Source organism: Mirounga leonina, unplaced genomic scaffold (genome assembly GCF_011800145.1).
Source record: "Mirounga leonina isolate KUSES-001 unplaced genomic scaffold, KU_Mleo_1.0 Mir_82, whole genome shotgun sequence".
In the NCBI taxonomy this organism is placed as follows: domain Eukaryota; kingdom Metazoa; phylum Chordata; class Mammalia; order Carnivora; family Phocidae; genus Mirounga; species Mirounga leonina.
This window is the reverse complement of record NW_023270825.1, coordinates 23,212,449-23,240,082: the sequence shown is the minus strand read 5'-3', so window position 1 is coordinate 23,240,082 and position 27,634 is coordinate 23,212,449. Positions and strand designations below refer to the sequence as shown.

The 27,634-nt window shown below is 43.4% G+C and overlaps 1 protein-coding gene across 1 annotated transcript in view; it reads left to right on the top strand.

The window, feature by feature from the left end:
• NRXN3 (neurexin 3) overlaps positions 1-27,634 on the top strand; it is a 1,463,404-nt gene that overhangs the window by 440,183 nt on the left and 995,587 nt on the right. Inside the window, exon 5 of the mRNA XM_034993352.1 lies at positions 615-998. Coding sequence (XP_034849243.1) covers positions 615-998 — 384 coding nt within the window. The remainder of the gene's footprint in view (positions 1-614; positions 999-27,634) is intronic.

Genomic DNA, 27,634 nt, shown 5'->3' with positions numbered 1-27,634 from the left:
TGGTAGCTAATGGCATTGTAGAGGGTATTAGTGCACAGAGGGTTCCATCCTTTTGGGCATGGCAAGTGAGTGATGAAGACTCAAGCAAGCACTTCCAGAACCCTTACTCTGTCCCAAACCCTGAGGAGCACTTTACGTATGTGAACGTATCTAATCATCACACTAGTCTGTGAGGTGGGGACCATTATTTTCCCCTTTTACAGATGAGGATATTGAGGCCCTGGCAGGTGAAATCACCTCTGTACCAGTACCTGGTAGAGCTGAGATTTAAACACAGGCAGCAGCTGTGCTGCCCTCAACCTGTTAGGTAGGTGACCTTCCAGCCGGGACTCCATAGAGAAAAGACATCAGGTTAGGTGTTCATTCACAAGATGGTCCTGAATCCTCCTATCAGTGAGAGTGTCTTAGCAACAAAGACTGGAACCAAATGGCCTAACATTTTCCTTTCTACTGTCTGGAAGCCTTTGCCTCCCTTGCTTGCATTGTTCTCACCTGGCCAGGCACCACGAGTCTCTGAACCCACCTGCTGGGCTCCTTTCATTTGGTTCTTTGACTGTCAGCCTCACCTGCCCAGAGGGCTGGCAGCTCACTCTGTTTCCATCCTTCTGTCCCAGGTACCATATCAGTGAACAGCAGGCGCACGCCATTCACCGCCAGCGGGGAGAGCGAGATCCTGGACCTGGAGGGGGACATGTATCTGGGCGGGCTGCCAGAGAACCGTGCTGGCCTCATCCTCCCCACTGAACTCTGGACTGCCATGCTCAACTACGGCTACGTGGGCTGCATCCGTGACCTGTTCATCGACGGGCGCAGCAAGAACATCCGGCAGCTGGCGGAGATGCAGAACGCTGCGGGCGTCAAGTCCTCCTGTTCGCGGATGAGCGCCAAGCAGTGCGACAGCTACCCCTGCAAGAACAATGCTGTGTGCAAGGACGGCTGGAACCGCTTCATCTGCGACTGCACGGGCACCGGCTACTGGGGAAGGACCTGTGAAAGGGGTGAGTTGGCCCTCGTGGGTGGCATTCAAGGTCCGAGTGGGCGTGGTGTATGGCAGGTGTGTCCCCAGATAGACCTACCCGTGCTTTCTCTGTTTTACAGAAGCGTTTCCTTCCGTTCACTGCTTTCCAGATTATACCCTTTCTGGTTCTGGATGCGTGAATTTGTTAACTAGGGTTGGATCCCAGAAAGGGAAACTTTAGAAGAAATATTACCAAGATCATGGCACTTTTTCAATTAAGTATGAGACATCTTCAATCCAGGGTGGGTGGATACTTCTCTTTTGGGTTTCTGGGTGGGCTAACGAACTGCCTGTTTCAGTTATTCATTTAACTCATGCGTTTTGGAGCTTTCTACATGCTAGCTCTTGGATTAGGCTTAAAAAATAGACTGCTGAACAAGGTAGACCCAGTCCTGTTCTCGTGGAGTTGCTGCCCGGTGGAATATTTAGTCATTAAATAAATAATTACAAACGTGGTGAGGTTTATAGGAGGCAGCATGACGTATTGGTTAAGAACATGAACTCTGGAGCCAGGCTGGGTGAGAAATCTGACTCTTATGGAGTAATGTGAACTTTATCAAGATAATCAATATCTTTGAGACTTGATTTCCTCATCTGTAAAATAGGAATAATCAGGTACCTAACTCAGAAGGTATTGGTGATGATGAAGTGTGAGTTAGTAGGTTTCCCCAGACAATGACTTAATAAATGTCAGTGATTGTTAAAGTCATAGTTATTGTAATAAACATTATCAAAGGGAAAATAGAAGTTTGGGAGGCCCTCTGCAGGGGGACCTGGCACACTGTAGAGGTTCATAGAAAGCTGCTGTCAGGAAGAGTCTATAAGCTATGTCCAATTCCAGCTTGGTTTATTTTATATGCCAAGCTTATAGACTTCAAGCTGGCTGTCCATAGATTGTCAGCCTCTATTTTATATGAAGGGATAATTTACATAGTTATCAAGTGTTTGCTGAGGGTATAGCTCTAGGGCTTTAAAGATACCTCATATGCAATAGACATAGTTCCTTCTCTCAAGAAGTTTATCATTTCTTTATCTGAGGAGTTGAGGCATCTCTACAGGAAGCAGTAATAAAATGATACAAGGTAGCAGAATGAGCGCTGTTGGTGGACCAGACTGGGAGGACAGAGATTCAAGGAAGAGAAGACTTTCTTGAGGAGGGACCTGCAAGGTCTCATCCCTAAAGACCACCAGTGGCCAGAATTGTCCAGTATCAGGAGTCTGGGGTTGAGGATGAATCTTGGAACAAGCCTGGAAGAGGGGCTGGATGAGTAGGCAAAGATGTTTTCAAGGACTGGCTTTTGTGAGGTCCACTGTATAATTAGTTAAGGGGTGTTTCAAGAGAACTGTAGATCTTTTTTTTTACAGCTGGATCAAAAATGGGATATAGCACATTGGGGTGAAGGAGGAAGAGAGAACTTTCTTGGAGCTCTTGGAATGTAAATTCAGAGTCACTGAATTTTTGGAGCTGTGACAAGCAGAAGCTAGAAGCTAAGATGAGGAAGCAGCCATCTGGAACACAAGTGGGCCACATGGGGCTGGTCAGTCTGTCAAGCTCCTAGACTTTTTCCAAACATCGTTGTAGGGTAGACTACCCTGGTCCTGGTTTGGGGCAATAGAAAGGGCATTTGACCTCTGAGATGAGTGAGACAGTTTCGATGTAAGCCACACTGTTACAGATCTTCCACTACCTATGAAGTAGTATAAGAACCAGAGATCACTTCAGACCTCTCACTCCTTCCCCTTGGGTCTCTTCCCAACTCAAGGGCCTTGGGACTGCTGAAGACAGGCAGCAGTAACTGTAGTCAGCTGTGCACGGTGTCTCTGAGCTCACCTATTCCAAGGGGCAGATCCGTGGGAGTTGGTCCAAGATTTGCCAAGAACAGTGAAAGTCACTGCACCTTTTATGTTGTCACTTCTGACTAGTCATTAAGAGGCAGCTGATTGGGGATATATGAGGGACAGTTATTCCTGGTACAGTGCAGCCAAGTCATCCATTCTGGCCAACTGAGAAGAGGCATAGCAAATTTAAGACATTCGATCTATACGTCGCTCAAATCCCAGACGGTGCAACTGATTGTTTTGTTCCCCTGCTAATTGTTTTTTGGCCCTGTATTGTTCCTGACACCGTGTTCAGAATGAATCAGTGGAGTGTAAAAATGATAGGACTCCACTTGCTAGCAGAGAAAATAGAGTTACCTAATGACATTGTTTTTCTTTATTGAAACTGATTTCTCAGTGGAGATGCTTTGAGTGTCCTTTATTCATTTTTATACATGATGCAGACATTTATTGAAACCCTAATATGTTATAGGCACTGTATCGGATTCTGGAAATGCAAAACCACTGACATAGCTCCTGATTTTGATGAAGGGGTATATAGTCCTTCCAGAGAAACAAAGGGAAATGTGCTAACATGTGGCAGATGTTATGCTATATGTTTATAGGGGAACAGTAGGGCAAACAGATGGGAGAGGCCATGCCTGTGTAAGGGAGTGATGGTTGGGAAAAGGGGATTCAAGGTTTCTTGGATTTTCTTGTCTCCTATTTCTAACAAAATGATGGCCTATCTCTACCTCTGACCCTATAGACACTTCTGAAGAGTGGTGAAGGAAAAATATTTGTTAACATTCTTTATGTAAGGACCATGATCCCCTTGGGATCCAGGAATGCTGCCCCACCCACCATGACCCCATCAACCTGGGCACTCAGTTTACCATTTTCTCTATTTTTTTTCTCTACATTAACCCTAAGCCTAGAAATGATCATTTGTACTAAATGTGATAAGATTAAGACAATTTCTAAGGCATTGTGTCCCATCCAGCCCAAACTGTGTCCTCTACTTGGACTTGGTTGCAGGGTCAGTCCCTTGGTATCACTGGTCCCACAATAGGAATGGTAAGGTTAGAGAGGCATTTGTTTATATAAAACAGAGAAAGCATAGGTGGGATGTTAAAATTGGTATTCAGAGAAAAAGCAGAGTTGGGGATGGCCCAGGTCAGACACTAGATCAAAATAGCCCAAGAACTCAAGCAAAGTGAGCAAGCAGATCAGTGTATAGGGCAACTCCCAGATCAAAGCTGTCATCCAGATACAAGGAAATAAGGCAAGAGACCTAGGAAATATATGAATATATGAGATTAAGGTTAACTTGCAGAAGTATCTTTCTCTTATAGTAAAAATGGATGACTCGTGCTTGTACCCTCACGAGAGTGCTTCTATTGCCTGTGAAGATAGCAACTCTAAATCTTGACATTTAACAATCAGCTGGATGTTGTATTTAGAATGTTTCGGGATGATCTGATACTATTCTAAGAAGATGTAGATCTATCTTCCCATCCCAATTGTTCAGCTCTAGCTATTTTGGTTTGTTTTTCAAAGTGTTGTGGGAGACGTCTGTCTCCATGACCTAAAAAGCAAAGGCCTGTTTTAGCTGCTTAATGCCAGTCACTTTGGTTGAAATGCTTGTGTGCTGGAAGACCACCTGCGCTCCTGTGAAGCCCTATTGTATTGAAGAAACATTCTAGCTTGTCTTTCTTAAGAAGATATGATCAGTTGACATGGAACAAGCATGGCATCTTCTCCTTGTCCACGTGGCCAGACTGTTTAGTTCAGTTGGTGGGAGCGAAGCATCAATAGCCAAGACTCTGGATTTGATTTGTTTGTGGACCATCAAGCTTCAGTTTGATGAGGCCACTGCAGATTCTATCCTCTCCCCTAGATGACTTTTTCTGAATGTATGCCATCCTTTATTTAGCAAGCAAGAAAGGAGGATTCAGCAGAAGTCCATTCCTTTGACAAGAAAAATAACCTACAGTACAGCACTTACAATTGGGGTGGCCTAGTGGTTAATGGCATGAATGTTAGAGTCAAATAGACCTGGTTTGTGTGTTGGTTCTGCCACTTACTAGCTAGGTGACCTACAACTGATTTCTCTCTTAATTCTTCTAAGCCTCAGTTTCCTTATCTGTAAAATGAAGATGCCAATACTTTCTAGGTAATGTTCTTTTGGTTGCAAGCTACAGAATTGACTATGGCTAACAGAGTCAAAGAAGGGGATTTACTGCATGATTACCTAGAGAGGTACTGATCAAATGAAGCTCTCACTAACTACATCTTTAAAAGGAAAGCAGAACAGCTCCAGGGACCCCAAGGCACTGCAATTGAAGCGATTCATCTCTCCTAACCTCTAGGTTCTGGATTTTTCTAACTAGAATTTACATTTTCAAAAAAAAAAAGGGAAACTGATTGGCCTAATTTGGTTTGTCTGTCTTGTCAACTCTGTCCAGGTGGGTGGTCACCTAGAATAGATATGAAGGATCACCCAGATGCACACTCACGTTTGTGTGTGTATGTGTGTGTGTGTATGTACATATAAATAAAATGTTACTGAACCATTTTCTTAGTGCTCTTTCATGGCTAAGTTCAGCATATCCTGATCCATAAGGCCATATCCTCTTCTAGATATCCAGCCATATGGGAATGCTTCTGTCTGATGAAAGAAAATATTTCCTGGGATCATGGAAATCGGATGCCTTTGAGAATATTAATTTGCACAACCAAGAGAATGTGATGAGAGGGTAAATCTGCTCTTCTCACTGGTTCCTGGGATTCCATTCATCTGATATAAACACCAGCTGAAAACCAAGAGTGCAGATATTTTGAGTTTTCTCAAGTAACTCTTGTTCCAGCAGGAAAAGAGTGCAGACAGCAGCTGCTCCCCCTTCCAGCTCAGGGACTTCCCTTTCAGCCAGCCCTCTGAATGCTGCTGTGTGCTCCTGGGGTAGCAGCAACACCTTCTGCCTGGGAAGGCTGAGATCCCACCTTTAGATGAGATGGGAATGTGTCATTTGGATGCCACATGGAAATTATGGTGTCAGAAATAGTAGAGTTGGCAGGTACTGTTGATGTTTCCTGCACCTAATCCTTGTTTCAGCAGGTGAGGAATTGGAAACATCACTTTAACTTGGAGTAGCTGTAGAATGGTTAAAATTCATGATTCCTGGCTCTTAATCTATTGCACTTTCCATTACATTGAGCAGCCTTTCTTCCCTGTATATCTGAAAGAGGTTAGATTGTAAGGTCATTGAGGGAAAAACAGTGCATTAAATATCTCTGTGCCCCTCCCCGCCAAAGTCTGAGGCATTGTGCTGTACACAGTGGAAATGCAAAACCACTGACATAGCTCCTGATTTTGATGAAGGGGTGTATAGTCCTTCCAGGAAAACAAAGGGAAATGTGTGAACATGTCGTTATTAAATGTTGGAACTATATTTAATAACATACTACTTGGTTATTAAATGTTGGAAGGCCCCAGTCCTCTGTCCTGGGTCTCCTGTTAGTCTGCACACTCATCCATAGTCTGTATCCTCATCCATTGCCATGGTGTTGAAGGTCATCTATATGTTAATGACTCTCAAATCCGGGATCTCTAGTCTGGAACTCTCTGGAATCCCAGATTTCTGTATCTAGTTGTCTACTTGATATATGCATTTAGATTAGGTAGCTTAATCGTAACACTGAAAAACAGAAATTTTTGAGTCCCTCCTCTTAGTGTTAGACTTTTTTTTTTTTAAGTTTTCCCCATCTCAGTAAATGGCATTACCATTGTCTTTGGGTTGATTTTTCTCCCATCTCATTAAATCTCTCCGCAAATTCCTGTTGATTCCTTATTTATCTCATCCTCATCTGTTCACCTCTCTCCCTCTCCATGACCATCATCTTAGGTCAATCTACACTGATCTCTTTTTTGGACAACTAGATAGCATGTCATATGACTATGGAAAGCTCAAAATCATTTTGTGCCTTTTTTTAGAGTATTAAAGTTGGATTATTAAAATGTTTACATGTTCAACACATTCCTACCTTAAGTAGCTTTAGTTTCAGTGGCTCTTGGTTCCCCAAATTGTAGGAAATGAAGCTATGATACTTCTTTGGAAATAACTTCAGCATTACCATAGTGATCCCACAAGTAGGCATCTATCTCTTCTCTGTACCAGGTGTGGTGAGCTAAGTTGTGAGGATGCAAATTTGTAGAAGACATGGTTTCTGTTCTTCATGAACTCAAAGTCTCATGGAGGGGATGGAGTAATAGTCTGCAAATTGTAATGCAGTCTGCCAAGGGCAATAATTCAGGGAATAATCATAGGGAAGAAAGAAATAGTAATTAGAAATCAAAATATGTTTAGCACAATATATCACTTGTAACTGATTCTGGATCCACTGGGGTCTGCTCAGACCGACTCACTGGTATAGGAATAAAAGAAACCTTGGCTTCCAAGGTCAAATATAATCATGCTGGTTGCTCTTATAGGTTCCAGTGCCATTGAGGACCTGCCCCCATTCCCCAGGGATACCCAGGACCTTTATTTAGATATGTGACCTTGAGATTCTAACTTGGATACTCTGGCTTCTCTGTTCTGCAAAAATAAAATGAGGCATGGGGCGCCTGGGTGGCTCAGATGGTTAAGCGTCTGCCTTCAGCTCAGATCATGATCCCAGGGTCCTGGGATCGAGTCCCACATCGGGCTCCCTGCTCAGCAGGGAGTCTGCTTCTCCCTCTGCCTACCACTCCCCCTGCTTGTACTCTCCCTCTCTCTCTCCCTCTGGCAAATAAATAAATAAAATCTTAAAAACAAAAACAAAAAACAAAACAAAACAAAAAATAAAATGAGGCAGTTGAGTTTCATGCACTCTCAGGGCCCTTCCAGTTCTAAAACTCTGATTCTCAAATGTCATCAGCTTGGCAGTGTCTTTCCTTATCCTGAGGAGAGAGGTAAAGGTGAGTGAAGGGCAGGATAGGAATGCAAGTCCTTGTTCTTTACAGGCTGCGGAACTGTCTGAGTTAGGAGGCTGGGTTTAGTTATAGCAGCACTGCAGTGAAGTACTCTGATTCCTTCATCTATGAAAATTAATGCCCTGGTGTACCGGGAATACTTCAGGTCCATGATACGTAAGTTTTAATTGATGGATTCATGAATAGAACCTTGGATTTCTTTTTTTTTTTTTAAGGTTTTATTTATTTATCTGAGAGAGAGAATGGGAGACAGAGAGCATGAGAGGGAGGAGGGTCAGAGGGAGAAGCAGACTCCCTGCCGAGCAGGGAGCCCGATGCAGGACTCGATCCCGGGACTCCAGGATCATGACCTGAGCTGAAGGCAATCGCTTAACTAACTGAGCCACCCAGGCGCCCCAGAACCTTGGATTTCTTAAGAGCATTTGAAGGCTGTCACCTTTTCAGTCCAGTTTTTACTCCTTCTGTTGGGTAATGACATGAATCAGAGAAAGGGGCTTTTTAAGAAATACACCATTCATCAACATCAACCAACACATCCTCACATTTTCTTATTTGTTGGTGCTTAGGTTATACAGTTGTATGTGCTGACTAGCATAGTGGCAAGAAGATTTAGCCTCTTCTTTTTCCTCTTCTTGTTTTCTGCATTTCCCTTCCTGGAGGCTCAAGATTGTATGATCCCAGGAAATTGACCCAGAGTCCATGAACCCTTCCTAAGTGTTATGCCACCAGGTTAGCAGCCGAGATGCTGCTGATCATAGCGGCTCCTGTAACTTCAAAGAAGAAAATCAGGGAAGGAGATTCTAGCTGCTCTGGAATCTTGAAGCTCAAGCACCTCAGAAGGACAGGCTGGGGACTTTGGACATCTTTGAAAAATCTATAGCTAGGCCTGTGCTCAGCCTGAGAATGTGAGGGTCAGAACTTTGGGGCAGCATGTGACAGCTACTTAGAACCAATGCGCGCCTGCTGTGGGCTGTGGTTCTGTCAAATGCAGGGACAAGGTGGCCATTTATATTGCCACTCTGTACTTTATTACTGCCTTTGCTAAAAGCTTCTTTACCCGCAGACATCTGCCCATTGTGGGTGCAATCAATTGAGATGCTGCTGAATTATGAGAAACAAGTGCTTTAAAATGCATACAGATTATCACAGCCTTTTCTAGCATCTCTGGCTCTGTGTGTCTTTTCATAGGTAGGTGAATCCTTCCTTACTCCAGTCTGGAATAAGAGGAAAAGGAAGTTAAGAGATCTACTATTTATTGAGGGAAATTATGTGCCTGCTCTATGTTAAGTTCTTAATATACACTGGGCCATTTAACCCTCACATCCACTCTGCAGGCTGCATATTATGATCCTCATTTTCTCGATGAAGAAATTAAGGGCTTGATTCATTCATTCCAAAGCACCTATTGAGCGCGGTGTGCCAGAGGCTGCCTTGAGCCTTCAGGATACAAAAGCATTGATTGTGTCACTCCATACAAACATACCAATAAATTTGGAAATCTGAGGAAGGTGGGACATAAATGCAGGGAGAAAGATCATGGACAACATCACAAATTGGGTGACCCTAGAGTTGAGGCTTGGTAGAGTAGCAGGACTGCCAGGTAGACCAGGCAGGTAAAAGTATTCCAGGCAGAGGGAACAGATATGCAGAGGTGACTTTGGTAAAGAGGAAGTTTTCCTTGTGGATGGAATCTAAAGCTTGGGAGTAGGAGAAGAATTGGAGGGAACATTTTAGAAGGTGTGGCTGGAGGGGTGGAAGGGCTATCTGTGAAGCACCTCGTTTGCTCTCCCAACAAGTTTAGACCTTATCTTACAGGAGGCGAGCCATTTTTAGCAATGTGATAACAGGATGGCATGTGGGAGACAGGAGCCAGCGAACCAGTGTGCATTAGTTCTGTTTTCATTGGCATTAATTCAGGAATGAGAAATAAGAGCCCCCAGTGAGGTAGAGAGAATGGAGGTTGAGTTTTGGGGACCCATCCAACAGATATTTAAGGGGCAGTGTCAGTGGGACTTAATAATACAACAGCTAAAGAGTGGCCAAGACTGGATAAGAACGAGAATTTGGCCAGAGAAGTTACTGTTTCTTCCCTGTTCTACTCAGATCAGTTGGAGATTCTTGGGAGGAGTGGGGAGGATGTAGCTAGGAGTCACCTACATGTGCTGGTCCCAGTCTGAACATAATGTGACTAACCCTCTGTCTGTGCCTCAGTTTCCATGTTTACCACTGAGAATATCCACAGTGGCTGCTAATTGGCTTGTTGGGAACCTCTGTTATAGAGTCAAAGTGTACGATGTGCTTGTGCTTACATAGATAAGCCAACATGCCCCTTTTTGAATCTAGAGTTCAGCAATTCATGAATGAAAAAAATTATCTGGCTGGTGTTTTTATCCCATTTTTTTTTTCTTGTGTTGTAGAAATAACCTAGATAAGATTTTTGTGTTTAAGCATAAGATACAAGCTGAAATTTAAAAGTGGGAAGGAGGGTTGTGCCATAAGGGGACATACCAAAGCATGTGCTTCTCCATACTTCAAGTGGTTTGTGCTTGGAATCAAGATGTGACTCTGGTGTAATTCTGGATTTTGAAGAATTATGTTCAAATGGTCTGTTGTTGATAACTGTGATGATCTTGACCAAGCTCTCTGGCATAGATGTGATGGGAAAACTAATTGTAGTTTCCTTTTCTCTTGTAAAACGGGCCATATTTGAGATTAAGCCAAAAGATTCTTTCCTTAGAGATAGGAAAACCAGGTTTCTAATTTTCCTGTATTCTGGTCTCTCATTAGGACTTTATAGCAATGACACCCAGTACCGAGGATCACGTATGTGTCTGTGCGTAGAGCACATGCGTATAATTTCCTTCCAGTTTCCCAGGCTTTTCTCTATTTTATCATGGGATCTGTTTTAGTCCAATTTGGGGTTATTAAGGGCAGGAGACAGCAGATGTGTAGCAATCATGAAGAGAAGGCACAAACTCAAAACCTGAAACTGGATTGACCTGAAGAAAACCAGACAGAGTATAAAGAGTCCTAGATCTATAGGCTCAGATATCATCTGGCACAACCACCCCCACCCCTAGTTTTTGGTTGAGGAAACAGGGGCCTCCAGGTAGGAATTGAATTGCTCAAAGGTTAGTATATGATGTTCTTAACCCCTCTTTTCAGTTCCCTTGCTTGAATTTGTCAAGGAAATATGCACAGCCAGTACCTCTACATGTTTTGTGCAGATACGTGTTTATGTCCCTTTGGCCTACTAAGCAGTAGAATCATGGCCTTATAGGAGAAGCATTTCGTCAATCTCTGATAATTTAGTCTTATTGGTAAATTTTATTTGAAATGTTGGCAACTGATTTAGAGAGAAGAAATGTGAAGAGAAAGACAGGTATACATTTCTCTTTTCTTTCTTTCATCACCCATCCCATCTTGCCCCATGAGCAACAAAATAAACCCAGGCCCACAGAAGAGGATGTTGTAGGGACAAGTGCCTCTGGGACTTAGGGCAGGAAACCCTGGATATGAATAGCTCTTAGAAGGCCCCCTTCTGTGGACTATTGGACTGCCATTTCCCTGGCAAAGAGATGCAATCTTTCTTGGAGAAGATCATTTCATGCTTCTTAGCATGTTTAACCCTTACAGCAAGGCATTCTCATCAAAATGACAAACCCCAACAGAGCCTTCTGAGAGGCTAGTAAATCAGAAACCTTATGAAATCTGTGGGATTAGCATGCTCTCCTTCTTTGTTTCCCCAGGGAAAGAAAGCCTGGTGCCTTTCTGATTTCAGTCTTCTCTGCAGGCCCCTTATCTGGAGTTTCCCGCTGTGGCCCACTGGTATTTGAATATTGTTTTCCTACAGTTGCCCACGGCCACATGCCCACACCAGCCAAGGACAGCACATTCTGTATCTCCATCAGCGACATTGTAAAGGGAAGATGACTGCTCTGATGTTTGCTTAGTTGAATTATTCCCACCCTTGAAGGTCTTCCTTTCTGGGTCTGAAGATAGTGGCTGGCTCTTAATGTCACCGCACATGGTGGCATGTTGCTCACAGGGACCTCATCTCCAGCTGGGTGACTCTGCTCCTCTTGCCCCATTTTCCAGTCTGTAAGGAAACTTCTTCCACAAACAACCCAACTTCTCCAGCCGCTGCCAAGTGGGGCCTCCTTCCATGGAGGGCTACAAAGTCAGGTCTATGTGGAGCGCAGAAATGGAAGGAAAAAAAGATTGACGAGTAAAAGTCTGCTGTCAGCTGTTCAGGTGATAAAAACATTTATAGGGGATGGTGGGTGGGGGGTGACTCTTACCGGAATTTATAGATTCGTATGTACAGTTGGAAGGGACATCTGAGGTTTTTGAGTCTAACCTAACCTCTCTGATAACATAAACACCCTTGATGAAAATTCCTCAGATGTTCTATGGACTCTGGGAACATTTACTCTGTTTCCATATGCTGTACTAAATGCTTAGCAGTGGGTAGCTTATTTTATCATTGTAATAACTGTGTAAGATAGGTGCTGTTTTTATGCTCAGTTTACATCTGAGGAGTGGTGGGGTCAAGGATAGGTTAAAAAACCTGCCCAAGGTTGTCTAGTTCTTCTGGGCCCTCCCCGCCAAACCCACTTTTTTGTGATCAGTAATACTCTATGGCTTCCAGTGACAAAGGAGCTAACCTCCCATTTCATTTTTGGATAGCCCTAAATATTCTAAAAATCTCCTTTTGCCATGAACTCAAGTCTCAATTCCTCTCATATCTTTCTTTTGATCTTGGTTCAGGCTTTGGGAACGATACAGGATTTATCCACTCAGGTGACATTTATTCAGTACTCACTATGCCACGAACACCTGGGATATATAGAACTGCTCAAACCTAAACCCTCTTCTACAATAGACCTTCAGTTATTTCAAGAGGACTGTCATTTTCCACTGAGGTGTTGTCAGTCATTCCTAGGATAGACATCAATGCCTTCTTCAACCACTCCTCCGCTGCTGGGGTTGTGAGTTCCTTCATAATCTAGCGGTCATTGAAGTGGCTGGAGGAGGGTGAGTAGGGGCCGAGAGCTCCCTCAATGGAAGCATGGTTTCCAGTACCAGGGAGCTGTGTGAAGCAGGGAAGCCTGGTAAGCAGGAGGCATATGTTATTAAAGCAACAGCCTAAGTGATTATCAGACATTGTGACATCATATGGACTATGGGCTCGTGTGGTCAGTGGGATTCACTGGTAAATTTATGAGGAGTGTATGCTTTTGCTAGTTTCTTAACCTGAAAAAAAATGCCTTGGGCCCACAATAGGCTGCATACATTTACTGCATAATTGTATTTCTCAAAATAGTTCTAGACTGAGTGGCTTAAAGCACATATTTCAAAGCAAGGCTGAATTTATTTTTGGCCATATGAACTTTTCAGGGTATCACTCAACAAGGAAACCATGTTTTTGCCAAGTATCCACTAATATAGAATCAACGAATGCTAGAGCTGGTCACAGCCTTAAGAGTCATCTAGTCTGGTGCTGGTAATTTACAAAGGAAGAACCGAGGTTCAGAGTGGTTATGTAAGTTGTCTAGAGTCGCACAGGCAGCCACGGTGGGGCTCCTAACTCAGGATTTTGAATCCTGGACTGGGACTCTCTACCCTAAGACCATGTCAGGAGGCGCTCTAACTTATTGTCTTTGGTATGGTCATCCTGTGTAAATGACAACGGAATGCTTATGTGGAGCAACACAGAACCTTTCTGCACAAGCTCAGTGGCTCCTTGCAATTTTTTTTTTTTTAACATGTAATAGTCCCTTTATTTATTGCAAATAGGCTAGGCAATTAATTCACAGTTAGTAACTTATGGCCTGGAAAATCTCATTACCCAAACCTTACATTATCAACACATCTGCTTAAAAAGAGATGCTTAAAGAAGTGGTCTGAATATCCAGATCCTTGATCATCTCCAAGAAGGGGGAGAACCACTGAAAGGCAATTTTGGAGGGAGTGTGGGTTGTACTAAGGTTATCAAAACCACTGAAATTCACACATGAGGGGGTATATAAAGGGAATCCACATTTATTGAGTACCTACTATGTGCTAGGTATAGTTTGGTGCTTAGGTTAAGGTATAGGGGCTTTGGAGTCAGAGCTGAATATGAAAACCAGTTCCATAACAGATTACCGTGCAGTCTTGTGTGTGTGTGTGTGTGTGTGTGTGTTTAAAGATTTTATTTATTTATTTGACAGAGACACAGCAAGAGAGGGAACACAAGCAGGGGGAGTGGGAGAGGGAGAAGCAGGCTTCCCGCAGAGCAGGGAACCCGATACGGGGCTTGATCCCAGGACCCTGGGATCATGACCTGAGCCAAAGGCAGACACTTAACGACTGAGCCACCCAGATGCCCTTCTTGGTCTGTTTTTAAACTCTCTGAGCCTCTGTTTTCCGATCTATAAAACAAGCCTTTTTGGGGTTGTTGTGAGGCTTAAATAAAATGGTTATGTAAAAATATTAGCATGATACCTGCAACTTTATAGATGTTCAATACATAGAACAAGCTTATAAAGTGTGTGATATCATTAGGATTTTTAAGATAATTAAGCCAAGGCCCAGAAAGATTAAATAACTTACCATAGTCACAAATACTAGGTAGGATATTTTAAACCCAGCCCATTAGATTTTGTATTATACTTTGCCATTCCTTAACATGGGAGGTCTTGGAGGTGGTGGGATCAGGTACTTTGAGAGGGAAAAAGAGCGTGGGAAGTGGAGAGGGCATTTTGGGTTTATCTGCCAACTCTGTGCATTCTCAGCTTTAAGACTTTCGTGAGTGAACTTGAGGAATAAGCAGACAAGGAAACTGCCCATCTGGAGTAAATTCAGTATTTAGAAAAGCCATCAGGATCTTCCACATCCTCTTGCCCACTTTCTTGGTTCCTAAGTAAAGGTGAGGTACTCTTAAGGTTTCATGGGGCAGGTGCAGGAAAGCTTGGAGTGGGTGCCCTGAACTGGGAAGACAAACATTGTCCTATTATGATTTATCCAGGGTTATCACATACCCTAACTCACACCTACATCCCATATCCACGTGAGCATGCACACATACACTCTCATTCTTCAGCCATGAAACTGGACCTCTCTCAATTTTGTTTTGCTTGTCTGTCTCCTGCCCTAGACTGTGAACCGTCAAGCATATATCAAACATCCCAGTGCCAGGGATAGAAAAGGAGCTCAATCTGTGTTGTGGAGGGAAGAAGTCAGAGGATAAATGGAAGCCTAAGTGAATGGGACTAACTCTAAGATTTACTTTACTGAAGTTAGAATTCTGGTTTATTATCTGAGAAATTCAGAGAAACTTGGTGCCTGAACATCCCTCCTCCCCAGCCCCTGACCCACACACAGGTTATGATTTTCTGGTGGAGAGGTGAGGATGTACCTAGAGAAGTCTCATCCAGGACTTCCCTTAGGCTGGGCCTAGCCTCTTGGCCCTGTTGCAGCAATTCCTATAACCCAGTATGAGCTGGCGAGATTCAGTGTTCCTCAAAGTGAACAGATGGGCAGGCGTGGGAAGGATGAAGCTCCTGTAGAAGGCGAAGGGGGCTTATGCCTTCAGAGCAGGCATTTCTACCATTTGAAAGAGTGGGGCTGACCTTGCACCTCTCCTTAGTGAGAGAGGCCCCCAGTGGGTCCCCTCCCCTGTGCCCCTTACCTTTTACATTCCTTCCCCTTCTTTTATTTCCTCTCTTCTTCATTATTTCTTCCACTTCAACCCTACACAATCCTTTCTTCCCTTCTCTCTCCATTTTTGGGGCTTGATACAGCAATAACATCTACCTTTGAATGGGCAGTTCCCTTGCAGAGGGATGAAATTGACCCTTGTTTATTCAGCATGATTGGCCTGGAGGCTGCCATAAAATGGGAGCTGCCAAAAGCAGCAAGGTGCCTGGTGCCCAGGGCTACCTAGGTAAGTGGCAGCTGGTAGAAAGGAAGAGAGGATGACCCCAGGCCTCTGCAAGCACTTTGTCTAGCCTGAAGCCATCTCCATGTGGACTGTGATAATTGAGAAAGGGTCTCAGCAGTAGGGAACAATGACTCTGTAGAACCAGGTGGCTTAAACACAAGGGGGGGAACGGGCAGAGTATTCTTGACCTGACTGCTTCAGAAGAGGCTCTCTCTGACTGTGGTTAGGTGGTTGGGTTTGCCTCTTGGGCTTTCTGTAAAGGGAGATTGATGTGTGATGGTGAAGTAGTCGTCCTCAGGATGAAGCTGAATCGAATTATTTCTCCATAAAATTTCTTTTCCTCTTTCTTTCTCCCTTCAGTCTTCTCACTTCTTTCTCACCTCTCTTGCACCTTCCTTCTTTAATTTCTGCCATCCCTTCAAACACGTTTTGGATCCTTCCTATGTGGAGAACGTTTGACCCATCCCATCTCTTTTCACTACTGAGTTGCTTTGATGTGATTGATATCATGAACCTTGACTTTAGTATGGCTGTTATTCTGTCTTATAAAATGCTATTTACAAACCAGTCTCTATGTTAGAGCTCTGTTAGGAGTGTTTACCACTGTTGGGAAGAAGCCTCACAAAGAATTGTTCTCAGTGGCTTATTATCAACTTTCTAGGTCATGGGTCTCCATTTAAAAAAAAAAAAAAGAACATTGATTTTTATGATTACAAAAGCGATGTATGTTCTCTAGAAAATTTGGAATGTGTGAAAATTTATTCAACTTTTATTTAGCCAATATTAATTGAGTACCTATTTCATGGCAGATAATAAAAAAAAAAAAAACTAAAATCAAGCATAATTATACCAGAGATGGTCTTTGTTAACCTAGTGTATACTTTATTCCATTCCTTTGGGCAATGTATATATAAAATATATTTTGATGTCATTTTAAAAGTAATTCTATCCTGACTTTGTTCAGTAAGAATTATGTCATAATAGCTATTATAGCATTTCATAATTATACCATAATTTTAATTTAGTTTTATATCACCACCTTTATCTCAAATCATAAAATCTTCAAAAATATTATTTTTAATGACTTCCTATTAGGTATATTTGCCATCTGCCTCAATCATGTTGTTAATAAGCCACTCCAAAACTTAGTGGCTTACAACAAGAAACATTTAAATTTTATGCCGATAGGTTGGGGTGGCTATGCTCCAAGCTGTGAAATGGCTGTATAGAGCTGCAGGTTTTGATGGTCTCCACATGTTCCTTGGACACTGCCCAGGGAATATTATCTTGGAAAATGGCAGGGAGTACAAAAGTCAGCATGGAAGCATCTAGTGCCTCCCAAGACCTTTGTCTGCATCTGGCACATTGTCACTTATGTCCATATTCCCTGGGTCAAAGCAAGTCATGTGGCCAAGCCCGTCTTAGGGTGAGTTAGTACACCCCACCTACTCTAGTGGAAGATACTTCAAAGTGACAGGCAAAGGATGAGGGTGTATAATACAAAAAAACCCAGGGAAGGTGTGAAGAATTATGGACAGTGATTCAGTCTACCATAATAGACTATCTGATTTTTTGTTATCACTGGATGCTCAAAGAAAACTAGCTATTGATGGGTGAAGAGGAGTAGGAGGTACAGGCTTACAGTTATGGAATGATTAAGTCATGGGGATAAAAGATGCAGCATAGGAATACAGCAAATGGTATTGTAATAGTGTTGTGTGGTGACAGATGGTAGCAACACTGGTGATGAGCATAGCATAATATATAGACTTATTGATTTACTATGTTGTACACCTGAAACTACTATAACATTGTGTCAACTATACTTCAATAAAAAAAGTGACTAGTTATTGATCTTTGCTGTTAGCCTCTAATGTGCCCCATATTGATATTAGGCATATCATGAGATCCTTTTCCAACCACATAGGCTTCAGAGGACATCAGAGCCTTCTTCGCTAGCCCCATTATCTCTTCTGTCTGCTTTGTGGTTCCAATATATCTTTTTAAAAATTTTTTAAAGATTTTATTTATTTATTTGACAGAGAACACAAGCAGGGGAAACAGCAGAGGGAGAGGGAGAAGCAGGCTCCCCACTGAGCAGGGAGCCTGGTCCCAGGACCCTGGGATCCCCGATGGGGCTCGATCCCAGGACTCTGGGATCATGACCTGAGCCAAACGCAGGGGCTCAACCAACTGAGCCAACCAGGTGCCCCTCAATATATCTTTCTTTTTTTTTTTTTTTTTTAAAGATTTTATTTATTTATTTGACAGAGAGAGATACAGCAAGAGAGGGAACACAAACAGGGGGAGTGGGAGAGGGAGAAGCAGGCTTCCTGGGGAGCAGGGAGCCTGATGCGGGGCTTGATCCCAGGACACTGGGATCATGACCTGAGAGGAAGGCAGACACTTAACGACTGAGCCACCCAGGCGCCCCCCCTCTCCAATATATCTTTCTATTGATACTTCTACTGATCGCATCTCTAGGAATTTGATATCTTACTTCACAGATTGTCTCCTAGACCAGATAAGAAACTAGCTCCGCTTTTAATGCAGAGAATGCTTATGACCGTTACTGTAGAAGGGCTTGAAGAGATGAAGCCTAGACCTAGTAGAGTCAGTTCCAGAAGATCATCAGCCTCAGAACCTAGAGGTGAGGCAGAAAGATTGGATACCTGGTTTGAGATTTGCCCTCCAAAACATAATGGAGGGAGTTCATGAGAGGTTAGTGGAATAAGGTGCTCAGACACTTGGGTTCTCCAGGAATGACTGAATCCAGTTATTTATTTATTAATTTAATTAATTTAAAATCAGAATCACTGAATTTCATTCTTATAACCTGTACTGATTTACTCTTTATGTCTGGAATTCTTTTCCTTCTTGAAGTTTTATCAAGGCTCTGAAGAATATATACTGCTTAAGGTTCTGGTATTCAGGGTATTATTTTTGGTACTTCTCTGTTCTCAACATTTGGGGTCCTGCTTCTCTACAGGTGGACCTCTTAATTTTGTTTCTTTTGTATTTGTACTTCTGCTTTCGGTTTTTATTTATTTTTGAAATACTCTGGGAAGGCTGGGGCCATGCCTTCTCCCCTGCCCAGTGCCTGGCATATAGAATGTGCTCAACACCTGTTTGTTGATGGTGATAGGTTCAGGTCACAGGTACCCTCGATCTTTTCATCCCAAGACTTGACAGATCTTTTCTTCACCCATATGTTCTCCTTCCCATGCAGATCACTTTGTTCTAGGCTTATATTTCATGCTTATAGCCAAACTTGCAGAAAACCTAGTTTATTTATTCATTTCAAAGATAATTTTCTAGGGAAGGAATGTGATCATCTAAGCAAAATTTACCAATGTCAAGACATCAGTCAGTACTAGAGCCATTTTGAGTGGTTAGAAGTAATAAAGAGGTTAATTCAACAGATGAGGCTTAATAACTTATATTCTCTCCCAAAGAGAAACTTGTCCTGGCCAGAATTTTGTAAGGAGCTTCTTACAGTAAGTCAACTATATGGAGTTATGAGTTCCCTATGTTGTGAGTGTGAAGAAAAAGAGAAACTGGTTTAGGGAATGGCAGAATGGATATTGTGTGAGAGTAAGGCCCAGTTCTAAGAATGTTAGCAGAAAACCTCCTATTATCACTATGGTTTACTACCATTCAGCAAATATTGATTGAGATCCTATCATGTGATAGCAACTATCACAAAGGGTACAAAGGGCAAAAGATGTCCCAGTCTTCAGGGAGCTCAAGGTCACCTTAGGGAGAATAGGAGACTGCCTCCAGGAAGATAGATTGGTCACAAAGCCATTTCAACCAAGATACTCTTTTACTTGAATGATAGTGTTTAAGATGCAAGCTTGATTGGAAGTGGAAGAGGAGGGGGTTAGAGAATGGGCTTAGATGGCAGTCGGAATAGAACTCCCATTTCTTTACTCCCAGAAACAATGAGCATGGTAAGAGTTTTCTCTATAGAGGCAGAAAAGCTTCTGTAAAGATTACATCAGGATATTAGTGTAAAAAATCGAAGCTTAAAAGAAAGCCAAAGGGCACCTGGGTGGCTCAGTTGGTTAAGCGACTGCCTTCAGCTCAGGTCATGATCCTGCGGTCCTGGGATTGAGTCCCACATCAGGCTTCCCCTGCTCTGTGGGGAGCTTGCTTCTCCCTCTCCCTCTGCCTGCTACTACCCCTGCTTGTGCTCTCTCTCTGTCAACAATCTCTCTATTTCAACAGTCCCTTTCCCTCTCTTGCTTTTGAATGAATAAAATCATTTATAAATAAAAATCTTTACAAAATATAAAAAAAAAATAAAAGAAATCCAGAGAACACACATCTGTATCTGCAAAGATCAGTGAAAACCCATACACACACACACACACGCGCGCACACTCCTTTTCTAGTTTTCTAGTTCTTGTATCTTCCATTCTTTGACTAAAAATCACAGTTTTAGATGCAAAATCAAAATAAAATTATTTTAATCAAAGACTCAATTAACAATTCAAAGACATATGGAAGAAACCTCTTGCATATTATACAATTCTTCACACCACCATTTAAAATGATATTCATTCAAATATTAGTAAGTGCCCACAACATGCGAGACATCCTGCTGGACCTTGAAGGGTACAATGGTGGGTAAAAATTGACCCATCCTTGGCCTCCTAGAGCTTATAGTCTAGTGACAGGACAAAGACATTTATAAATAATCACCAATGAAACATGCAATTTCAAACTCTGTTAAACTTGAGAAGTATAGAGAGCCAGGCCTAGCTGGGGGATCATGGACAAATTTCCTGAAGGAATGATGCTTGAGCTGATATTTGAAGGATAAGCAAGAGGTAACCAGGCAAGGATGGATTAGTTTTCCAGGCAGGAAGTTGTTATAAAGCCCATGGGATACAAAGGAGTGTGGCAGATTAGAGTCCCAGGAACAGAATATAAGCTGGTGGGGTCATGACAAAGAGAGGGCAGCCTGTGGGGAGGTAGAGGCATGGTCATGCAGTCTCTTGCTTGTAGAGTGTTACTGATTCAGAATTTATCCTACAGGCAAGGGAAAATTGTGAAATAGCTATAAGCAGGGGAGTGCCATGACCATGATTTATTTTTTAAAGATCACTTTGTCTATGGGATGAAAAGTAGGTTGAAAGGGGGTAAGAGTTGATTCTAAAATACTAGTTCTCCAGGAACAAGTCCATGGTGGACTAAATTTGGACTAGGGCAGTGACCATGAATGTGAAGGAAAGTGGGTGAATGTGAGATATATTTAGAAAGCCCTATATTCATAGCATTTGAGATGTCAAAGAAAAACAAATCAGGACTTAGTATGGAGAGACTTTCATTCAAAAGCAAGAGAGGGAAAGGGACTGTTGAAATAGAGAGATTGTTGTGACAATAAGGTCTGAAAGCATCACAAAATCAAAAGAATGAAGATTTTTCTTTTCTAGGGTAAAGGAAGAGGCAAGCAGAGATAAGCAGAATCTTTGGAGGGGATGCTGGGCAAGCAGGGGGAAATAACCACCGGGGTCTGATAGGAAAAGATTCTCGCCATAGATAGCAGATTCCCAGATGAACCTGATAAGGAGGGCATGGTTCACTTTCTTGTGCATGCTCAGGCTTGCAGGCCAGTAGCAGTGACTAAAGTTTGATCAAGACAGAGCAGAGGATAAGAAATGGCAATTGTGAACCCTTGATTGGAAACTACAATCCACCATGACCTAAAAGATGACCAGATTGGGGGCAAGAAGGGACAGCGGCAACTTCTCCATGGGTCACTGAATCCTTGCACTCTTCTCTCTGGGGGATAGATGATATCTCCATTGCTCACTTGGGGTTTATTTTATTTAATTAATTAATTTATTTATTTTAAAGATTTTATTTATTTATTTGATAGAGAGAGAATGAGAGACAGAGAGCACGAGAGGGAAGAGGGCAGAGGGAGTAGCAGACCCCCTGCTGAGCAGGGAGCCCGATGTGGGACTCGATCCCGGGACTCCAGGATCATGACCTGAGCCGAAGGCAGTTGCTTAACCACCTGAGCCACCCAGGCGCCCTCACTTGGGGTTTATTTTAGAGTCTCACCCCCTTGAGTCCATTTATCCCCACAACACCCATAGGAGTCTGTTAGAGTTGGGGGTTGGACTAGGAGTTAGTTTTCCTGTCCCCTTCTTTTATAGAAGAGGAAACCAGAGTCCAGAGAGGGAAATTGACTTCTCCAAGACATCCCAGCTTGATGGTAGGAAAACTGTGACCTGAACCCAGGACTTCAGACATCCAGTCTGGGAATAATTCCACTTCTTGTGGCTGCTTCTCATGAGATAATTCTCATGACACTTCAGTGTAGCATTGTGGATTCCTCCAGGGGAGACACGTTGAAGTCCTTTCTACTCCCCTACCCCCTATGTAGCTAAATGCACAGATACTGGCCACACACACACACACACACACACACACACACACATCTTACTCTGAGTGCTACCAGATGTCCAACTGAAATTACATCTGACTGCTTTGAGTGTTCAATTTTCATTCTCCTGCTCCATCCTATGCTCAGCTGGGCTTCAGGATGCAGTTGAAAGACAATATGGTGGATAGACTGTAGGCTTTGGGGGCAGGCAGGACTTGATTGGAAACTTACGTCACCGGTTACTAGCTGTGTCACCTAGGTCAGTCATTTATGTTCTCTGAGCCTTATTTTTCTCACTCATAGAGTTGGATAATTGTAATTGCCTCACTTGATGGTTGCAGGTGTCTTTTAATTTCTCTGCTTGGGCTATGCAGATCTGCTGGAGTGGTTTGGGATCTGGCAGCTAACTGTCCCATTGGTACCCAGGGGTCCATCACAGTTCCCAAGTGCACTGTAAGAAATCGTGATAGAGTTGGCATGATGGTGCCTTAGCCTGCACCCCCGGGTGAGCCCTAAAAAGTCTGCTCAGCCCATCTGGGGGCCTCCCATCAGAGCTGCACCAGCCTGTGTTCCTTGCAGGTAGTGAGTGTTTCATTCAAACTGTAGATAGGCCCTTGAGGCAGAGAGCTACAGCTGCACCCACAGAGAACTTTGCTCCCAACATGTACCCACCTTGCCCCCTAGGCAGGGACAGGAAAGAATTTACCAGGAAGCAGCAGAAAAAGAGTACAGGGATGGAAACATTTTCAAATTTATTTCAGAAATACAGTCTTAGCTATAAATGACAGCTGTGGGTTTAATCACTGAAACTCTCTTTCCATTCAAGAACAGCATGTGTCCCCTGAGGAGGGTGGCATTATCAAGCAGTTAAGTTGTTAGAGGCTGCTTAGGGGCTGGTAGGCAGTCTGCAGGGAGAGGGGAGGATGGAGCCTTTGTGGCAGTGACCTGAGTGTCGCAGGCACCCCCTACATCGTCTACCCATCCCCCCAGTCCCTGAGGATGGCTCTGGTATATCTGTCACTGAGGGAGTCAGAAGGTAACATCCTTTACAAGGGAAGCCAATGGGGCCAAGAAAAGCTGTGCCTTAGCACTGGCTTGGAGAAGCTAATGGGCTTCTTAAATTTTAAGGTTTGGGGATTCAGGAAGGAGTTGTCTTTCTTCCGTGTCACCACCACCGCGTAACAGCAGTAAGAACAACTGCATCCACAGCGCACCCCGACACTGGACACTGCAAGAGCTAGTGCTTCTGCAGCGCTGCCCAGCTCCCCAGGTGCTCAGCTCCTTAGCCATCCACTGTGTACTGAGCCTCCGTTTGGTGCCATACGTTGTGCTAAGCACTGGGAATAAAGCAGGAACTAAGGCAGCCAGCGTCCTGCCCCTTCTGGAGCTTCCAGTCTAGGGGAAATGATTAAGTGGAGCATCTGATGAACCCAAATCTTGTCCCCAAAGATGTCAGCTCATATGTTGGAAGAATGAGCCTCAGCGTGGTTCCCCCATCCCAGCCTCGCTGAGGGTTGTCAGCTGCTGTGGAAGGCCCACCCCTCTCCTTCCCAGCACCACGCAGCCCACCCCTTGGGAAGCGGTGTTTCTCCTGTGCTTCCATCCGGGTCTTGCTGCCGGTCGTGTCAGAGGGCCGAGGAGCATCTGCTGCTCAGAAGTTTTAGGTCATCAGTCACCTTCTGTTTCCTTCTAGGGAAAGCCCTGAGCATGGAGAGGGAGGCTGCAAAGGCATGGACCAAAAGAAACCCTCCTTGTCTTGTTCTTTCTCCCACCTTATGGTTTTCTCCTTCTTTGTCTTTGGTTTTATCGGTTTTCCGATTTTATTTTTCATTTTAACACCATGGGTGGGCTTTTAAACCAGAGCCAGAAGGAAACTGGCATCGTATCAGGAGAATGATGAGAAGGCAGAGGGAGGAAAGAGCTGTGAATAAAGCGAAGTGCCGGGTGGAATCGGCATCGACTGCGCCATGCGCACGGGGCTAATGGGCCTGCCGAAGAAGCCAGAACGTTGCAGCCATAAAGTGAGAGCCTTGTCGACTGGGAATACAGATTAGAATGAAAAGACGAGCAGTGGCAGCAGCACCACATGTGCTTGTTAGGCATTCCTGTCCCCCAGCCTCCCCTCTCCACTACTGCACCCCATTCTCAGGCAGATGCTCCCCATGGCGCATTCGCGCTGCTCCCATTCAGGTCTGCACCGACACAAGAGGGAGCGCTCTCTTTCATCATCTACCTTCTGCCAGGACCTTTTCCCCCTCTGCTTTCCTCCTCTATCAGTCAGGAATGACTCCCGCTGAAAATGCAGAGTTTAATCGTCCGCCACGGCAAACTTCTTATGCCTCATGAACTCCCCTGCTCATCCTAAGACCAATAATTGGAGGAGGGGATAGAATTCCTCTGTCTGGCTTGAACCCATCATGCTGCATCTTCTTGGGATGAGGTAGAGGCCTCCTTTGTCTGAGACAAGGCTCTCCCCCTACCTTAGCAAACCAGGTTCTGTTGTCAGAGAAGAAGGGAAGCAATGGCTGTTGGTTAAGGAGTGGACACTGTCTGTCACCCTTCTTTGAGGTCCTTCTTCTGTCTCGCTTCAGGGCCCTGGAGTCTCTTAATTTGCGGGAGATATGGGAAGGAGCATCTGTTTATGCACATTATTTTTGATGTTCAGACGAAGCCTGTGTGGAGTTTCTGACATTCCATTGCCCTTTCAAACGCTTGGATCCCTGTGCTAGTCTCTGGATTAGAATTCCAGTTGTGGAAGGCTTTCTAGGCTTGCTTTTCCAAAAGAAATTATTTGGTTTTGTGGCTGTGTTGGAATGGGCTCACTGGTGAAGCAGACTCCCATTTGTCTGAATGAACATCACTTGATGTCTTGGGGCTTAGGAGCCCAGACAGTTTCTTCTTTTTTGTAAAGAAAGCATTTGTTTCCTAGTCTTTCAATTTTTTTTTCCCCCTCTGCAGCACTCTTCAAATCACTATCTTTCCATTCTCTGTCAACTAGTAGTACTTTCTTCTACAAGATACCCAAGTTCAGCCCAAGGTGAATGGCCTCAGTTTCAACATATAGCAGACGAGCTCTTTAATTTGCAAGGGATTTTTACGTTTATTAATCATCAGTCCGACACTACTATCCTCCACATCTGTGCTTCCTCCTTACAAAGCCCCTGTGAGAAATTCCTTTTAAGCATCTCATATTCTTTAATATTTTGGTCACTTGGATAATGACCGAAGAATAAGCAGCTTGTCTTTTGCACTTTGGCTTCCAGGAAACCCAGGGACATAGATACCTCAATCTCATAAGCTTTTTTGCTCTAATCATCAGTGATTATTTTGCTCTCCCGAGCCTCTGCCTGACCATCTAGTTTATAGTTTGCCCCATTATGACACGTTTTTCTTGTGGTTGGCTCTAAATTTTTAATCTTAGAGGTTGAATAAATCTAAGCATTTAAAAGGTAACCACTTTGTGCATTGGATTTTGTCGTCCTTATTGTATGTATGAAGATGCCACGGGAACTGAGGGGTTTAGTCTGAGGTGGTGCAGACGGTTCCTGTCAGGCACCCACTCTGGCCGACCAGCACATTCTAGCCCAGAGTGCTGTGGAGAGAAGCATCTTGAATCTGTGTCCCTCACCAGGATACGGGTTGCAGTGATCGATGGCAGGGACCCTTGGGGGGTTTCACGGCAGGAGGAAGTGGAGAAAAGGTTTTCCCCAAGAAATACAGAAATCCTTATTTTCTAGTTGTACTGGAGAGTTCTAGTGCAGAACTCCTCTCCCTGCTCCCTGTTCCTCTGCCCCTGTCTACTTTAACAATAAGCAGGGAAGGTATGATGGAAGCAGAGAAGGGGATGAGCCCTTCAGATTAATGAAAAGCCATCGACATTTTATTTGGTTTGGAAGGCAGAGAAGCAGAGAGTGAAAAGCTGACCAGCACTTCAAGTGAGCAATAGAAGCATCTTGGAAGCTTACCTTGAGCTCTACAGAAACGTGGTTGCCCTGGGTGTGGTGCAGCCTCATTTCAATCAAGTTGTCAAAGGGGGTAATTGTTTCCTTGTGTTACTTACTCCCTGTGAGAGTTACCTTTTTTTAGCTGGCTTCCCACAGGAATCCATAGCATCTGGCAATTGTTTACTTCTTAGTCTTCATCTAGAATAGTGCAGGAGTGTCTGAAGGAACAACATTTTTGGATAGATCAAGATGCCATGAGGGAACACACACGTGGTGGTGGGCATCTGTCCCAAGCCCGAGAGCTTTCTCCAGGACTTGGCTCTGAAGCAATCAGAAGGTACTCTTGCCACAGTCCAATAAATTGTTGCATGTTAGGTTTTGGCGGTTTCACTGTTTGCCCCCTAAGAGTTTACATTAGGAATAATAAGAATAAGAATACTGAGGAAATTAAAAATAATAATTTCAGAGCTAGAGGAGGTAATGACTATAAATAAGAGAGGGAATAAGCCACACACAATGTATAAATAGCTTGTTTTGCTTAAACATTAGTTAAGCCACATTAAATTTAAAGGGTGTTTCCATTAGCCAAAGATATGTAGTGTGTGATATAGAGTGATAATTGCAAATTTGACCAGGTTTTCTGTCTGGAGTAAGAGGAAATCTAGCCAGGGCATGGCTGACAGGTTGATCACAAATTCCCAGTGTCCATCAACAGTGGAATTATGACCTTATAATGAAACTCTTGTCTTTACGTAATACTATTCTTATTCCATTTTACAGGCGATGAAAGTTTATAGGCAAATTACATTTTAAGCTACTCTTTATAATAATTTATCATGGGAACTGCTTGCACATAGACTGAGGATAAGGATGCTCTTTGTTTAACTCTAGCTCCTTAATTTTCTACTTCTTGCAAATAAACAGTTTAGTTAATAAACTTAAGGAACCACCATTAACCAATTCATTAATTAAAGTCTAAAAGCCCTTTTATTATCAATCATAATCACTTCTTTATTTAAATTGAGCTTTATTTTTATTGTCTCCATTATTGCCTGAGAGAAGAGGAGAAATTTTATGTCGTCAGGCTTATGCAGGAGAGGGTAATTTTAAGATCATGGGCTTCAAAGTCAAAAAGGTTTGGATATAAATCCTAGCTTCCTCATTAACCAGCCTGGCCACTTTTCTGAAATGATGATAGCCTGTTAAAGCCTCAGTTTCCTTATCTGAAAAATAGGTTATCTGTTCTGTCTACAAAGGCAGACGCTTAACCGACTGAGCCACCCAGGCACCCCATGTGGTCAGATCTTACTGACATGGAGGAAGATGATCTTTCCATGGCCTTACCACCCTGTCTAGTGTTCAAATTGTAGAATTTTTCATGAATTGGGCTAAATAAAGTCCTTACATGCTGGTGTTTATTTAATCAGCATTCCATCTCCAGTCTGCTACTCTGCTGTCCACATATCCATTAATTTTAGGTGATTGCCTCCATTTGCATGGGTCAACATTTGTCTATCCGTTGACTCCCAATTTTATTCCTCTAGCCAGAATT